Source organism: Chelonia mydas, chromosome 2 (assembly GCF_015237465.2).
Source record: "Chelonia mydas isolate rCheMyd1 chromosome 2, rCheMyd1.pri.v2, whole genome shotgun sequence".
In the NCBI taxonomy this organism is placed as follows: Eukaryota; Metazoa; Chordata; order Testudines; family Cheloniidae; genus Chelonia; species Chelonia mydas.
Genome location: NC_057850.1, coordinates 218,484,724 through 218,502,501, shown reverse-complemented (window position 1 = coordinate 218,502,501; position 17,778 = coordinate 218,484,724). Strand labels below are relative to the sequence as shown.

Genomic DNA, 17,778 nt, shown 5'->3' with positions numbered 1-17,778 from the left:
CTGAGCTACTGAAGTCCTCAAATCGTGGTTTAAAGACTTCAAGGTGCAGAGAATCCTCCAGCAAGTGACCAGTGCCCCAGGCTGCAGAGGAAGGCAAAAAACCCCCAGGGCCTCTGCCAATCTGCCCTGGAGGAAAATTCCTTCCCAACCCCGAATATGGCGATCAGCTAAACCCTGAGCATGTGGGCAAGGCTCACCAGCCAGACACCCAGGAAAGAACTCTCTGTAGTAACTCAGATCCCACCCCATCTAACATCCCATCACAGGCCATTGGGCCTATTTACTGCTAAGAGTCAAAGATCAATTAATTGCCAAAATTAGGCTATCCCATCATATCATCCCTTCCATAAACTTATCAAGCTTAGTCTTGAAGCCAGATATGTCTTTTTGCCCCCACTGCTCCCGTTGGAAGGCTGTTCCAGAACTTCGTTCCTCTGATTGGTTAGAAACCTTCGTCCAACTTCAAGTCTAAACTTCCTGATGGCCAGTTTATATTCATTTGTTCTTGTGTCCACATTGGTACTGAGCTTAAATAATTCCTCTCCCTCCCTGGCATTTATCCCTCTGATATGTTTATAGAGAGCAATCATATCTCCCCTCAGCCTTCTTTTGGTTCGGCTAAACAAGCTAAGCTTTTTGAGTCTCCTTTCGTAAGACAGGTTTTCCATTCCTCGGATCATCCTAGTAGCCCTCCTCTGTACCTGTTCCAGTTTGAATTCATCTTTCTTAAACATGGGAGACACAATATGGGAGACACACTATTCCAGATGAAGTCTCACCAGTGCCTTGTATAACGGTACTAACACCTCCTTATTTCTACTAGAAATACCTCACCTGATGCATCCCAAGACTGCATTAGCTTTTTTCACGGTGATATCACATTGGCTGCTCATAGTCATCCTGTGATCAACCAATACTCCGAGGTCCTTCTCCTCCTCTGTTACTTCCAAGTGATGCATCCCTAGCTTATAACAAAAATTCTTTTATTAATCCCTAAATGCGTGACCTTGAACTTTTCACTATTAAATTTCATCCTATTACTATTACTCCAGTTTACAAGGTCATCTAGATCTTCCTGTATGATATCCCGGTCCTTCTCTGTATTGGCAATACCTCCCAGCTTTGTGTCATCCACAGACTTTATTAGCACATTCCCACTTTTTTTGTCAAGGTCAGTATTAAAAAGATTGGTCCCAAAACTGATCCCTGAGGAATTCCACTGGTAACCTCCCTCCAACCTAACAGTTCACCTTTCAGTATGACCCCCTGTAGTCTCCCCTTTAACCAGGTCCTTATCCACCTTTCAATTTTCATGTTGATTCCCATCTTTTCCAATTTAGCTAATAATTCCTCATGTGGAACAGTATCAAATGCCTTACTGAAATCGAGGTAAATTAGATCTATTGCATTTCCTTTGTCTCTAAAAAATTGGTTACCTTCTCAAAGAAGGAGATCAGGTTGGTTTGGCACGAGCTACCTTTTGTAAAACCATGTTGTATTTTGTGCCAATTACCACTGACCTCAATGTCCTTAACTACTTTCTCCTTCAAAATTTTTTCCAAGACCTTGCATGCTACCGATGTCAAACTAACAGGCCTGTAGTTACCGGGATCACGTTTTTTTCCTTTCTTAAAAATAGGAACTATGTTAGCAATTCTCCAGTCATAGGGTACAACCCCTGAGTTTACAGATTCATTAAAAATTCTTGCTAATGGGCTCTCAATTTCATGTGCCAATTCCTTTAATATTCTTGGATGAAGATTATCTGGGCCCCCCGATTTAGTCCCATTAAGCTGTTGGAGTTTGGCTTTTACCTCGGATGTGGTAATATCTACCTCCATATCCTCATTTCCATTTGTCATCCTACCATTATCCCTAAGCTCCTCATTAAAGACTAAGGCAAAGTATTTGTTTCGATATTGGGCCATGCCTAAATTATCCTTGACCTCCACTCCATCCTCAGTGTTTAGCGGTCCCACTTCTTCTTTCTTCGTTTTTTTCTTATTTATCTGGCTATAGAACCTTTTACTATTGGTTTTAATTCCCTTTGCAAGGTCCAACTCTACATGGCTTTTAGCCTTTCTCACTTTATCCCTGCTGTTCTGACCTCAGTAAGGTAGCTTTCTTTGCTAATCCCTGCCATCATCCACTCCTTGTCGGCTTTCTACTTTTTCTTAATCACCTCTCTGAAATGCTTGCTCATCCAGTTGGTCTACAACTCCTGCCTATGAATTTTTTCCGCTTTCTTGGGATGAAGGCTTCTGATAGTTTCTTCAATGTTGAGTTGAAGTAATTCCAGGCCTTCTCCATCTTTAGATCCACAAGTTCTTCAGTCCAATCCACTTCCCTAACTAATTTCCTTAATTTTTTTAAAGTTAGCCCTTTTGAAATCAAAAACCCTAGTCACAGATCTGTTTTTGTTTATCCTTCCATTTAGTTTGAACTGAATAGGCTCATGATCGCTCAAACCAATGTTGTCCCCTACAACCATTTCTTCTCTAAGGTCTTCATTACTCACCAAAACCAAATCTAAAATGGCATCCCTTCTTGTTGGTTCAGCAACTACTTGGTGAAGGAATCCATCAGCTATTGCACGCAGGAAAATCTGAGCCCTATTATTATTACTAGCACTTGTCCTCCAGTCTATATCTGGGAAGTTAAAGTCTTCCATGATCACACAATTCCCGTTAGTATTTACTTCATTGAAAACATTAAAGAGGTCTCTATCCTTATCCAAATCGGATCCCGGCGGTCTATAGCACACCCCAAGCACTGTCCCAGGGGAGGCTCTGGTAGCTTTCTTCCCCTGTGTGATTTTTGCCCAGACGGACTCTGTTTTATCCATTCCATCGCTTGTTGTTTCTTTACATTCTACCTCATCATTGATATACAGTGCTACTCCACCACCTTTGCCTTTATTTCTGTCTTTCCTAAACAGCATGTACCCTTCAATACCTGTACTCCAATCATGACTACTATTCCACCATGTTTCTGTTATCCCTATAATATCTGGTTTCACTTCCTGCACCAGTAGCTCTAGTTCCTCCATTTTGTTACCTAAGCTCCTCACATTGGTGTACAAACATCTTAATTTTTGCTGTTTTGCTTCACTCACGATCTTTACCCGATTAGGCATGGACGTTCTACCACCTATTAGACTGGTATCCACGCTGCCCTTCCTCCTTATGTCCATTCTCCTACCCACAGCTGTATCCTTTCTTACTTCCTTTTCTTCCCTCTCAATGCTAAAATCCGGCGTGGAGATTACCTGGACATCTCCCAACCGTCTCCCGCAAATTCCTAGTTTAAAGCTCTCTCAATCAGTTGTGCCAGCCTCCATCCTAAAGTCTATTTCCCTCCCTACGCAGTTGAAGTCCATCCCGAGAGAACTGTCCTCTGTCCATGAATGCCTCCCAGTGGCCATACATCCCAAAGCCCTCCTTATAGCATCACTGCCTGAGCTATCTGTTGATCATCTTAATCTTGTCACACCTTTGTTGCCCTTCTCTAGGAACAGGCAGAATCCCACTGAAGATCACCTGAGCCTCAATTTTCTTAAGTGTCTTCCCCAGCCTGGCATAGTCTCCCTTGATATGTTCCAGCGAGAATCTAGCCATAGCATTTGTTCCCACATGAAGGATAATCAATGGATTCTTTCCCGCTCCCTTTAGGATCCTCTTCAGCCTCAGGTCCACATCCCATATCTTAGCACCAGGCAGACAGCACACCCTTCTGTTCTCTGAATCAGCTTTGGTTACAGGCCTGTCTATTCTTCTCAATAAGGCGTCCCCAATCATGTAGACCTGCCTTTTCCTGGTGATGGTGCGATTCTCCAGTCTATCCCCTGTTCCCCCTGGCTGCAAGTCCTCTCAATGCCTATTGTCCCTTGCAATTCCCTGCAATCCATCCCATGTCCTCCTGGGGCTCATATTTGGTAGTGTTATCTCCATTGAGCGTTATCGTCCCCTCTTCCTATAGGACTAGCTGCTCTTCTCGTCTTCCTTGCCTTCTGACCTTCAGTGCCTGCTGTGCCCTGTCTTCATTTTCCAACTCCGCAAACCTGTTCCTGAGCTCTATTTCTCCTTCACTAGCCCATCTTTTCCTCTACCTAATTCTCTTAGTCACATACTTCCACTGTCCACTTTCCTCACCCAGCAGTCTCACCTCAGAGTTCTTTGGTCCTGCTTCCATCTGCAAGTCTGAGCTTCTCCCTTCAGCCTTCTCATGTCTTTGCTCCATCATCTGCTTGAACCCCCTTCTAAACTCAGCCAGAGTTTCCACCTGCATCTCCAATCCTCAGATCTTTTCTTCCATCGGCTCTATCAGGTGGCACTTCATGCAGAGGAAACTCTTTTCAGGTACCCCCTCCAGGATCATGTACATGCCGCAGCTTCCACATCCAATCATCTTCACTGCTTGGGTCACTTCCACTGCTGCCTCTGTATCTGTCATAGCCTTCTCACCTAAGTCCTGTTAGTCTGGGAATAACAAACAAAAGCAAAACACCACCTCCCATAACAAAATACCCCCCTCCCAACGAGCACCAAAACACCACACACTCCCTTCGCTAGCTTGTCTGTTCCTCTGCCTGGCTCTTTTAGTCTTTCCCCCCAAACTCCCCTTGCAAACTCCCATGCAAACTCCCCGTTTACAGCTCTGTTTGCTGGCTCCTGTGCTGCTGCAGCTGTCTGTGATTCTATGACGATAGACTGCAGGGAAGACCAGGATGGAGAGAGATTGTTTGGCCACGAAGGTCACTGTTAGCTCTGGTGGCTCTGCCTAGAGCACCACGTCCAGTCCAGGACCCACCTCTGACTCCTGGGAGCAGTCATGGGACCTCGTGCCTATGGCCCCTTAAACTCCGGCTGCAAAGGACCTGATGTCCCTCCTGATCCCACTGACCCTTCAAGGCCCCCTGCTAACCAAAGCGACGGGATAGATGGGATAGAAGGGATCAAGGGGCGGTGATCTCCATTGCAGCACCGTGGCACTGTTCAGGGGAAAAGCCTCCATGGTCCCGATGTAGTGATCTCTGGCCCGTCAGTGGTTACCGTTTCCCCGGCACTGCCCGGAGGTGGAAGCGGATACTGCGTTGCCATAGTCTTTGAGGGAAGAATCCTATTCGGAGTCTGAAAAAAAATCCTTCTTTCCACCAAAATCATATTGGTGCCCAGCCCATGCACTGGACTTCGGTACTGGCCCCTTGGCTGGCACATGGCCACCAGGCCACTGGCTAATGCAGTGGCATTGTTGGAACCCGTGGGGGTTTCTCCCAGTACAGGGCGCCCCTTCCCACCGCTCACGCTCGGTGGTGTCCGAGAGGTGAGTCACTGTTTCTTCCCATCTGGCGCTGGACCCTGACTCTGGTACCAATGTCTGAGAAATGGCCCCAATGGATGTGGTTCAGGTTGAGGAAGAGGAGGCAGCCCCTCCTCCAGTGCAGGCTTCTTCCTCGTCATCCCCGGATGAGATGGTCACAGGCCCTAGTAACCTACTACTGCCAGATGACTTCAGGGCCCATCAAGAACTCCTGAAAAGGGTCACTGCAAACTTGGGGCTGGAAGTCGGGGAGCTAAAGGAGTCTTCACCGAGCCTAGTTGACATACTGGCTGTAGCGGCTCCCTCCAGAAGAGAGGTTTGTAGTGGATGAACACTACTACCAATGCACAGCACTTCCCTTTGGCCTGTTGGCAGCCCATGGCTCTTCATTAAGTGTATGGCGGTGGTAGCAGCCTTCTTCAGACGTTGAGGTGTCCATATCTACCTGTAGCTCGACGGCTGGCTGATCAAAGGCCACTGGCAGGCTCAGGTCCAGCACAGCATCAGTACAGTACAGGCCACCTTTCAGGTGCTGGGACTATTGATAAATGAGCGTAAGTCAACTTTGGTCCCGGTTCAGAGAATAGAGTTCTTTGGGGCAGTGCTTGACTTGACCCAGACCAAGGCCTACTTACTAGAGGCCAGATTCCGAGCTATGTTGGACCTGATCTCCAAGGTCACGACCCACCCACTAACAACCGCTCGGGTTTGCCTCAAACTGTTGGGTCAGATGGCAGTATGTAACTATGTGGTGCAGTACGCAAGGCTATACCTCAGACCCCTACAAATGTGGCTAGTGTCAGTCTACTCCCTGAGCAGACACAACTTAAACTCAATACTCACGATTCCACTGGCAGTCCTCGCTTTGCTGACTTGGTGGAGAGACCCAGGTTCCTTAATGAAAGGAGTACCCTTTGCTGCCCTGCATCTGTTCGTAACCTTAGTTTTGGATGCATCAGACCTGGATTAGAGAGCCCACCTCAACAATCTCAGGGCTTCTGGTCCCAGGAGGAACGTTCCCTGCATATAAATGTTAGGGAACACAGAGCAGTATGTTTGGCTTGCAGGTGTCCCTTCCCAGGTCTCAGGCAAGGTGGTGCGTGTCTTGATGGACAACATTGCATCAGTGAATTACTTCAACAAGCAGGGAGGGGCTCAATCTTCAGCCCTGTGCCAGGGAACTTCTGCTTGAAACACGCCATTCACCTCGAAGCATCACATTTCCCCAGAGCCCAAAACACATTAGTGGATTGCCTCAGCAGGTCCTTTGCCTCTCACTGTGAGTGGTCTCTTCATCCGGAGGTCATCAGTGTCATCTTCCAGAAGTGGGGGCCTCCCCAGGTGGACCTGTTCGCCACAGACAGAACAGGAAATGCCATCAGTTCTATTCAGTGAACGGGCACAGCAGGGGCTCCCTCTTCGATGCCTTCCTCCTCTCATGGGCAGACTGCCTACTATACGTCTTCCCACTGATCCTCTTGGTTCACAAGTTCCTCCTAAAAATCAGGTGGGACAAGGTGAAGGTTATTCCTGATAACTCCACATGGTCTCTTCAGCATTGATTCAGTATGCTTCTGGATCTTTCAGTGGCAGCTCCACCCATGCTTGTATCCCACCCAGACTTGATTTCACAAGACCATAGCCGGTTGCTTCATTCGAACCTTACATCCCTGCACCTGATGGCATGATTGCTGCATGGCTGAACCCTGAAAAGCAGCCGTATTCGGAACAAGTCTGGCAAGTCTTGCTAAGCAGCAGAAAACCTTCCACCGGGGCTATCTTCATGGCCAAACTGAATCTCTCTCCATCCCGGTCTTCTCTGCAGTCTATCTTGAACTATCTGCTCCACCTAAAGCATCAAGATCTGTTTCTCTCCTCTATTAAGGTCCACTTGGCAGCCACCCCAACCTTCCTCTCTCCAGTGCAGGGCAGATCAGTGTTCTCCCACAAGATGGTCAGATTTTTCAAGGGCCTGGAAAGACTCTACCCTCAGGTTTGTGATCCAATTCCGCCATGGACTTAAACCTAGTGCTGTCGAGGCTCAGGGGGCCATCTTTTGAGCTGTTAGCATCTTGCCCCATACAGCTTCTCTCTTGGAAGGTCGCCTTCCTGATGGTAGTCACCTCGGCCAGAAGGGTCTCTGAGATCAAAGCCTTGACATCAAAACCCCCCTTATACAGTGTTATTCAAGTCCAGCTGCATTCCCCTCCGGCCTTCCTACCAAAGGTGGTTTCGCAATTCCACAACAACCAGCACATTTTTTTCTTCCTGTCTTCTTTCCAAAACCTCACAAGACTGCTGGGGAATGTCGGTTCCATACTTTGGATGTTAAGTGGGCCCTCGCCTTCTATGTTGAGAAGACTAAGCCCTTCCAGTAGTCTATACAACACAATGTAGAAGTAGCAGAAATGACGAGAGGGCTGCCTGTGTCATCCCAAAGAATCTCGTCCTGCATAACTGCATGTATCTGGGCTTGCTACGACCAGGTGAAGGTTCTGCCTCCAGCCATCTTGACCACTTATTCCACGAGAGCCCAAGCTTCGTCAGCAGTGTTCCTCACACAAGTACCAATCCAGGTCATCTGCAGAGCTGCAACATGGTCATTGATTCATACCTTCACATTATGTGCAGCAAGCCTGTGATGATGCCCGTCTTGGGAGATTGGTGTTGCAGTCAGCACATCCATGAACTCTGCACCCACCTCCTGGAGTACTGCTTGTGAGTCACCTAGAATGGAATGGACATAAGCAAGCACTTGAAGAAGAAAAATCAGTTACCTACCTCTTGTAACTTGTTTTTTAAGATGTGTTGCTCCTGTCCATTACATGACCCACCCTCCTTACCCCTCTGTTGGAGTTGCCAGCAAGAAGGAACTGAGAGGGTGCGGAGTCGGTGGCACCCCTTATGCTGGCTCTACAGCCAGTCCTCTGGATATCACTGAGGGAAAAATCTCCAGCAGCTGTGCATGTTGCGCACACATACCTAGCATGGAATGGACCTGAGCAACATATCTTGAACAGCAGGAAGGCTAGTAACCGTTTTTTCCCCTATGGGTCAAGCTTATATTTCAAAGAAAGCTTTTCTTTTCTCAAAAAACTATATCCACAAGGCTTCTGCACATCATTGACCACATTTCTTGCTACCTCCTGAGCAAAGAGAAATCAAGTGTCATATTCAGGGGCTTGAGTAGCTGTCATCTAGATAAAATTATCTTCCAGATAATGAAAGATCTCTTTTAAAACCTCTGCTTTTATTATCACATACCTAAGTCATAGGACCTGTTAATAATTTTTTAAATTAGTTTTAAATGTGAACAGGAAAGTGACTTCAGGCTAAATTCAACCGTCATATTAACATCATGTGTTTTTTGTAGTACTGTAATTTATGCTTGGGAGGGATTGAAATCAGCCTCCACACATATGTTCAAAATCACTTATATTCTGTCGTCATCCAAAAGGCTTGCAGTTTCTTATCTGCATGTTCTCTGTTTTGTGGCAGCTGATTTATCAAAAGAAACATGGTTTTGAACAAAAAAGAAAAATCATTTTTAAACATTTGAAAGCTGTGGATTGAATAAACTGTTTTAAGGTCTTCAGTTTTTTTATATACCGTACTATTAACTTTAAAAATGGTGGTATTTGCTGTAACAATCAAAGGCTAATTTTAAATAGATGGGAATGAGTGGCCTTTCCTGTATTTTATAGAAAGATCTATAGCTATGGATTTTGCTCTGTAAAGTATTTCAGAAATAGACATATGAAACTGGATGTACTGAAAGGAGGAAAAAAAACCCAATGCAATTTTGTGTATGCAGTAATGTATTTAAATATAAACATTTGGGATTTCAGAGTTTACATGGCATTTCAGATGATTTAGACTCCAAATTTATAACTTATAACAAAATTTTACAAAATTTAATATTAATAGAGATTGTTTCAATTCTTTAGAAGATCAACCTCTGCAGCCTTTTCAACCCAGACATTGCAATACAAGGCTATTGACTAAGAACCAGAAAATTAAACTGACTAGTATATTGTATTTTCTAAGATGAGTGAAATGTAGAAAGGTACCATGTGAAATTGTGAAATGTAAATTAGTGTCCATTTTATTTTCACGTTTAATAATCAAAATTATTAACTGCTAGCATCAGCAATTGGTGAATTTTTTCAAAGATTAATTGTCATGTGGTGTGCATTCTCAATATCACTTTTCAAAGTTTTTTGTGGTCTCTGAAATATCTTGCAGATTAGTTTGCAAGTTTCATGCTAAAGTATCATAGCAGCAGCCTCTGTCAGTTTGTGCTTTTGAAAGATAATACAGGGAGTAACAGAAAAACTTAAAGGGCCAGTTTTTAAAGATATATAGGTATCTAAAGATGCAGATAGCAGCTTTTGAAAATACCAGTAAGCACCAATATGCCTCTTTAGGTGCCTGAACACCTGGCCTAGAACATCCTACACTGTATTGTGGGGAGACACACCAGTAGGGTCTGACACTGCCTGGACTGTGTACACTTTGGTTCCACCTTTTGGAAGTGGCAAGGATCTCATTGGGTTCTGGATCAACAAGTTATCCCACCCAGTGGTCCAGCTAGATCAGAGAGCCAAGCTAGACCACTGGGTGGGATAACTTGTGGATCCAGAATCCAATGCAGAGCCTTGTGCCACTTCAGGAGGACTGAAAGGACACCCTTTTTGCTAGATCAGAGGGCCAACCTGGGGTACTGAGGCATCACGGTCTGCAAAGGGGAGAAGAGCTGCCAGGTCTTTCTGCTGGGTCTGGACAGATGGTGACTGAGTAGTTTTCTCGTTGCTTTGGGGCTGTTCTCTCTCAGCATGACCACGCACTGGACCAACTGGGAGTTGTGACTGCACAGTAAGAGAGACAAGGCCCATCCTGCTTCTATGAAGCTGGAGTTTGTAGCACAACAGCTGCTGATGCATGTGGCAGAGGTACCCATCAGGCAGAGGCAGTCAACACAGGCACCTCTCCTGCATAGTCAGTAGTGAGCTCTTCCTTTGGCCATCTTACCAGTCCTGCCCAATGCAAGCTCTTCTCATCCTCTGCCTACTCTCAATGGGGATGCAGCAGGCTTCCAAGCGGGGAGTGAATCAAATAGCTATGATTTTAAACCAATATTTTTGACAGCTGGAATAGGGGGAAGTGAGTCTGTGGTTGAGGGAATAATTATTTGATTTTTATGGTAATGGATTACCTATCAGAACCCTAAAGCAATAGCGATTCTTAAGACCTCTACGTTATGGCAACTGGTCGTATTATAAAACAAACAAAAACAAAAAACAAAACAAAACAAAAATCCCAAAACAACGGAACAAGTAAATCTCAACATGAAAATAGGCAAACTACATATAAGAAAAGTAAAACACAGTAAACCAGCTTCATCATATCCGAATAGCTTGGAAATCTAGTGATGGAGGAGCCTCAAAGGTGGGTGGTTGGTTTTTTTTGATAGTTTTGCAAATCTACTATATTGTGGACTACTTTCTCGCTGCCCTCAAACAAATACACATCCATACCTGTTGGTAATGGCTCACTTGGAAGCAAGCTGATAGCAGATGAACCTTGTCTGATGGATCCTTCTCCTTCCAGTGATTACATTTTCATTTAATTTAGGTTTTTGGTCCTTAATTTTTGTGTTTTTAGTTTTTCCCCCTCCCTATTCTCCCCTTCCCCCAGTGGAAAATGGGGGAGGGGGAGAGAATAGTTTAAACATAATCTCACTTTCTCTCTCTTTTTTCTTCTTCTTCTTCTTTTGCACTGGAAAAATATAAGAGGAAGAGAGAGGGAGGAACCCAGAATGAATCCGGGACTGAAAATCAAAAACAGAAATTGAAAATTTCTGCAAAAACAAAGTGGTTTTCTTTGACCAGAAATATTTATGCCACTTTGCACCCTCATGTATGCCATAACTTTCTCTCTCTCTCTCCATATGTACGTGTATACTTTCACATATGTATTAGAGATTCATGTCTACAAAGTGACACAATTATGTACGTCATTGTTTTCATAGACTATTGTACTGAAATAATGAAGATTGCGAGAAACATTGTTTGGTATTCTCCTGCTGAGTAGGCTCTGTTTAACAAAATGAAGATAAACGGTGCAATTTTACAAGACAGAGACCTCTGCATAATTTTCCTTATTTTCAGCACTTCCAAATTAATCATTTTAGAGTATATTTTTAAAGGTGCAGTATGAACCTCTACTCTTCACAGCTCTAGTTATTGTCAGTTTTGTTAGGTTTGTGTAAAAGCTTAGGGCAGATTCCTTAGGGCTGTTGCTAAAGCCAATGGGGGCTATGTCTGATTGCACTAACTGAAAATCTGACCTTTTGCTTTTTCACTGAACAAAGTACCGTAGTTAACTTGATTCAGTTATAGAAACCCAGGCAGCAGTCATTAAGAATAAAGATGATAAAAAGCCATACTGCATACACACACCATTAAAAGGCATGCTTTGATTCTGTATGCAAACCAAAGAATTTTAGGATCAATTCAGAAGTGAAATTCACTCTTAGAGGGCCCATTCCATAAGATATTTAGATCTTCTGGGAGGTGCTCAGTGCCCTAAGTGCCACTGACAGTATTTTTTACATGTTTTCATCTAAGCAGGCCTATGTGATTACCATGCCCATTTTATAGAGAAGATTAGAATCTTGAATTACATTTATTAAAACAGATTGGTTGGTTTAGTTGGAAATGATCCACCTCTGCATATAAAGTTTTCTATGCCAAAAATGAAACACAAGCCTCCTTTTGATGGCTCCACTGATACAAGAATATGGTTGAAATAGGTAACCACCATCTGGAGTGTTGAATGATGTTTATTTGAGCAGCCTATTAAACATTCTACATTAGTTCTGCTGGATTCTTGCAGCCAATATTAAAAAAATTCAGACATAATTCCATCCGTTTCAGTAATGTTGTTTAGTCTTTCATGGTTGAATCAAAGCAGTTAATTTTGGTGTTAATGCTGAAAGTTCCATCCTTTATTTTTGTTTAGCCTACAAGCCCCAAGTTTGGAAAAGCAGACTCTTACGAAAAACTGGAAAAATTAGGGGAAGGATCATATGCTACAGTGTACAAAGGGAAAAGCAAGTAAGTGGGTTTATTATTATTAAATATGGGGAAAGGGTTGGCAAACATTTTATATACATGGGCCATGATCCTGCAATTGGATGCAGAATCGATGCATTCATGTGCAATGCCATCGTCTTCAGTGCTAATCTACAGGTCCTCTTGCACTGATCTGAGTGAAGGATTGTAATGTAAGATATTATAGTACCTCTGTGCTAGGACATTTTAATATAGCTCTGCATTGTTATTTTCTTAAATAGGATCTCAGAATCTTGTACACTTCGTTATATCGGTCAACGAGTTACTCCTTCAGTATTTTCTCAATATACACATGAAAAATCAATCCTTCCAAGTATTTCAGCTTGTTAGTTAAGAGCATTTAGAAAACCTTCCATTGAATGTGATGTCTTCTGAGTTGCTTAGAACAATGGTAAACAAATATTGTAGTTTTATTTTTTGTTGTTCTATAGTTTTTTGGGGCTGAGATAGCATAATGTGACCTAACATAATTTTGCACTGTTGTCAGTTCATTCACAAAAGCAGATTTTTTACGATATAGAAACCCACCCTCAAAAATCAAGGTAATATTTTCACAGGTGATATTTACCCAGGTAATATTTATCCATTTATTTTTACCCAATTTACCCATTTACCCAATATTTACCAGTGCATGGTATTTGAAGCAATAGCTGAGGAAAAGAATCCTCTTGGGACAGTAAATTTGGTTTGATTGTGAATAATGCTAAAAGCATTTTGAATTCAACCACTATAACTACATTCATTATTATTTGTTCCAGTTCAGTTTTTGTCAGGGATCGTATCTTACCCTGAAGTAGTGCATTAACTTATTATAGTATGTATACGTGAATTTTTTATAATACTACTAATAAAGCAGCTCCTTGAAGGGGCCTGGTACATTTGTGCATCTCTGAGAAGAACCTTATTCCAATGTGTCGTAGAGAAAGGACATTTTGGGCTTGTCTATATAGAGCAGCAATGTGCACTGAAGGTATGATTTCTAAAGTGTACCAACTAAAACAGCTAAATTAATGCACTCTAGGGAACTTTTAGATCACTTCAACAGGGTCTACATGGATCAGTGTAGCATGCAACAGGCTGGTGTGCTTCAGAAATCGCACCCCGCTAGTGAGCGTTGCTACTCCATGCAATCAAGCCCCAGTGTTTCCCATCAGAGAGGAGCCTCGGTTTCATTTAGTTCAGATGACAGAATGACTACTGAAAGGAAGAAGACAGCAGATATGTTAACATTGTATGCCTAATTTCATGGAATATGTAGTACTGCAAATAGTGCAAAATTAATCTTGCAGTGAATAGATACATTTTTTTGTAGAGAATCAAAATGAGGCTGATGTCATCTCTCAATAGCTTTTAGACTAACAGGAACAAAAACTTTTGACTGGCTTGAGTAGCAAAGAATTATTTCTAAACATAAAATAAGTATGCACTTACTAAGTATATTCCTTGTGACGTAATCGCTAAGAGGAGACCCAGCTTTTTCTTCCCTATCAGGCAGTAGAAATTTTGCTGTTTATCCATTAAGTATTAGAATCCTGTCACAGTCTAAAGAAATAACAAAAGATCTAAATTTCATTCAAGGAAGTGCAGTTACTGTATATTACTAACTGTTTAATTACATGCCTTAATAAATACCAGACATATTATCAGTAAATAGAATAAACTTACTTTTCTCTTGGGGTTCTAGTAATATAGGAAATCACATAAGTTTCAGCCTTGTGGCTTATCACCCAAAATACCCAGTAAAATCATAGCCTTAAAATGAGTGTCTGGCTATAATTATATCCTACAAATTGATTTCCAGTTAATCTGAACTAAAGAAACATATTTGCCCGACATGTTCCCTTAAATCCATATAGGTGATCTGAAATTAATTTAAAAAATCTTATTCATTCAGTGATAAGCTGTGAATGTGTTTATAAACTCAGATTGGTTAGAAATATTCTGTTTGTTGTAATGGAGTGGACCTGTAGATTTGTTAGAAATACTTCATTGATTTTAATGGGGGCTGTATTGGACTTTTAACAAATCTTCATGGCTTCTCCATTGTAATCAACAGCAAATTAGTAATAGATTTGAATTACGGAATCAGTATCATGAATTTTAAACTGAACTTGTTAATAATAGGGCTGTCGATTAATTGCAGTTAACTCACGTGATCAGCTCAAAAAAATTAATCATGATTAAAAAATACATTGCGATTAAAAAAAATTAATCACAGTTTAAACAATAGAATACCAATTGAAATGAAATATTTTGGATATTTTTCTACATTTTCAAATATATTTATTTAAATTACAATATAGAATACAAAGTGTACAGTACTCACTTTATATTATTTTTACTACAGATATTTGCATTGTTAAAATGATAAACACTGTAGTGCAGATATGCTAAACATTTGTATATCCCTTCATGCTTCGGCCATCATTCCAGAGGACATGCTTCCATGCTGATGACGCTTGTTAAAAAAATGTGTTAATTGCATTTTTGACTGAACTCCTTGGGGGAGAATTGTAGGTCTCCTGCTTGTTTTTTACCCGCATTCTGCCATATATATCATGTTATATCAGTCTCGGATGATGACCCAGCACATGTTGTTGGTTTTAAGAACATTTTCACTGTGGATTTGGCAAAACGCAAAGAAGGTACCAATGTGAGATTTCTAAAGATAGCTACAGCACTCGACCCAAGATTTAAGAATCTGAAGTATGTTCCAAAACCTGAGAGGGACAAGGTGTGGAGCATGTTTTCAGAAGTCTTAAAAGAGCAACACTCTGATGTGGAAACCACCAAAAAAAAAAAAGAAAATCAACCTTCTGCTGATGACATCTGACTCAGATGATGAAAGTGAACATGCTTTGGTCTGCACTGCTTTGGTTTGTTATTGAGCAGTACCCATCATCAGCATGGGCGCATGTCCCTTGGAATGGTGGTTGAAGCATGAAAGGACATATGAATCCTTAGCGCATCTGGCATGTAAATAGCTTGTGACACCGGCTACAACAGTGCCATGCGAACGCCTGTTCTCACTTTCAGGTGACATTGTAAACAAGAAGCGGGCAGCATTATCTCCTGCAAGTGTAAACAAACTTGTTTGTGCTTTTCTTTATGTTCCAGTTCTAGTCTCTTGCTAGAGGACAATCCATAATGATTCCTGCTCCAGTAACTTGGTGCTCTATGGATTGAACAACAAATTGACTTAGTGATGTATGCACATCCCACTTATACACCCCTAATTCAAGTTTGTTCCATTCCATGGTTTAAAAAAAGCAGTGCTGTAGCTCGTGGACCTTTTAAAATCTGTGAAGAATCCGCTTCCCATCTGTTGTTTCATTTCAAAATCCAGTGGTGTTCCATTAGAAATGAAGCCTGCTTACTTTTTCATCTGTGTATCATGTCGCACTGTTTCACACATTCACATAAAAGGTGTTGGGGATCCTGTCCCAGTGCCAATTTAAATTTCTGTATGGGGGTGTAAAGTGAATCTGTTCATGCCTATTTGAGAGATGAACTTTTTAAAGCTCCAGTTCAAGAAAAAGGACTAGATAAGTTCATGGAGGATAGGTCAGTAGGGCCATACCAATTTCACGGCCGTAAAAAACATGTCACGGACCGTGAAATAAGACCTTCCCCGTGAAATCTGATCTCCGCAATCTCAGCCGGGCTGGGATGAGACAGGACTTATCCTTTCCCTGCACAGCTGTTATGGGGAGAGATCAGACCTTCCCCCACAGGCAGCACAGAAGTGAGTGTGTACCACCCTGTGCTGCAGCAGCTCCAGAGCTGGGCTCTGGACTGCTTCCCCAGTGGCTCTTGCCGGAGCTTGGGGCACTCTAGTTCCGGGGCTTCCGCCCCTGCCCACACACAACTCCTGCCAGGGCTTGGGGTGCCTGAGCTCTGGGGCTACTGTTCCCTCTCCCACCTGGCTTATGCCCAGGCTGCTGCTTTGCCCCCCATGGCTCCTGCCAGGGCTGGGAGGTGCCCAGGCTCCTGCCGGGGCTTGGTCTTCCACCCCCTGCAGCTCCTGCCTGGACTCTGGGCATTCGAGCTTGGGGCTGCTGCTTGGATTGCGGGGGCCTGGACTCCAGCCGGGACTCAGGGCTTCCATCCCCCTGCGGCTCCTGCCTGGGCTCAGAGACCTGGGTTCAGAGACCTGGGCTGGGGCTGCCACCCTCTGCAGCTCCAGCCCCTGGAGCTCCTGCCCAGTCTCAGGGGGGCCTGGCTTGGGGCTGCTGGCCCTTCCCCTCCACCCCTATGGCTCCAGCCAGGGATCGGGGCTTCCACCCTGTGACTCCTGCCATGGCTGGGGCACCCATTTTTCAAATTGTCCGAGGCCCCGGCCCTTATTAACAGCTAAGAGCCCCTGGCTGTGGCACTCCAAGCAGCACTGGGGAGATCGGACCTACCTCCAGCTGCAGGACACTCCGCAGCTGGGCTCTGAAGGCAGCATAGAAGTGAGTATGGCAATCCTGCAACCCCCTTACAAGAGCTTTAGGACCCCACCCCCATGATCCCCTTTTGGATCAGGGTCCCCATGGTTACTACACCATGACATTTCAGATATAAACATCTGAAATTGTGAAATTGACTGATTTTAAGACCCTGGGGCCATGAAATTGATCAAAGCGAACCATGAATTTGGTAGGACACTAGCTATTAGCCAAGATGGTCAAGGATACAACCTCAAGCTTGTGGCAACCCTATACCTCCGACTGCCAGAAATCTGGAGGGGAAGATGGATGGATCATTTCAGCTGCCGTGTTCTATACACTTCCCCTGAAGCTCTGATACTGGTTACTGTTTGAGGCAGGATAATGGGGTAGATGGGCCATTGGTCTGACCCAGTTTGTCAGTTTTTTGATTACCCAAAGACCAATGGAGCACATCTGGTTCAAGATACTGAAATTTGAGTGGCTGGTATAAAAGGAGGTTATTAATATAATAGGCATCACAGAAACTTGGTTGAAAGTTGATGATCAATGGGACACAGTAATACCAAGGTATGAAATCTATAGGAATGACAGAGTATATTGTGCTGTAGGGGGAGTGCCACTATATGTGAAAGAAAGCATACAGGCAAATATAGTAAAAGCCTTAAATGAATCAAACTGTACTATAGAATCTCTGTGGTTGAATCATAAAAGTATAATCGTAGGAATATACTACTGACTACCTGATCAGGATGGTGACCGTGACTGTGAAATGCTCAGGGAGACTAGAGAGGGTACAAAACCAGAAAACCCAACAATAATGGGGATTTCGGTTATACCCAGATTGCTTGAGAACATGTCACCTCAGGCTGAGAGGCAGAGATAAAATTTCT

The 17,778-nt window shown here is 43.3% G+C and overlaps 1 protein-coding gene across 5 annotated transcripts in view; it reads left to right on the top strand.

The window, feature by feature from the left end:
• The window catches only part of CDK14 (cyclin dependent kinase 14), a 505,722-nt gene that overhangs the window by 153,027 nt on the left and 334,917 nt on the right, over positions 1–17,778 (top strand). For 4 of the 5 annotated variants that reach the window (XM_037890727.2, XM_043541222.1, XM_037890728.2 and 1 more), the window contains one exon: positions 12,343–12,437. The exons of the other annotated variant lie outside the window; for it this stretch is intronic. In XM_037890727.2, coding sequence (XP_037746655.1) covers positions 12,343–12,437 — 95 coding nt within the window. The remainder of the gene's footprint in view (positions 1–12,342; positions 12,438–17,778) is intronic. 5 annotated transcript variants of the gene reach the window in all.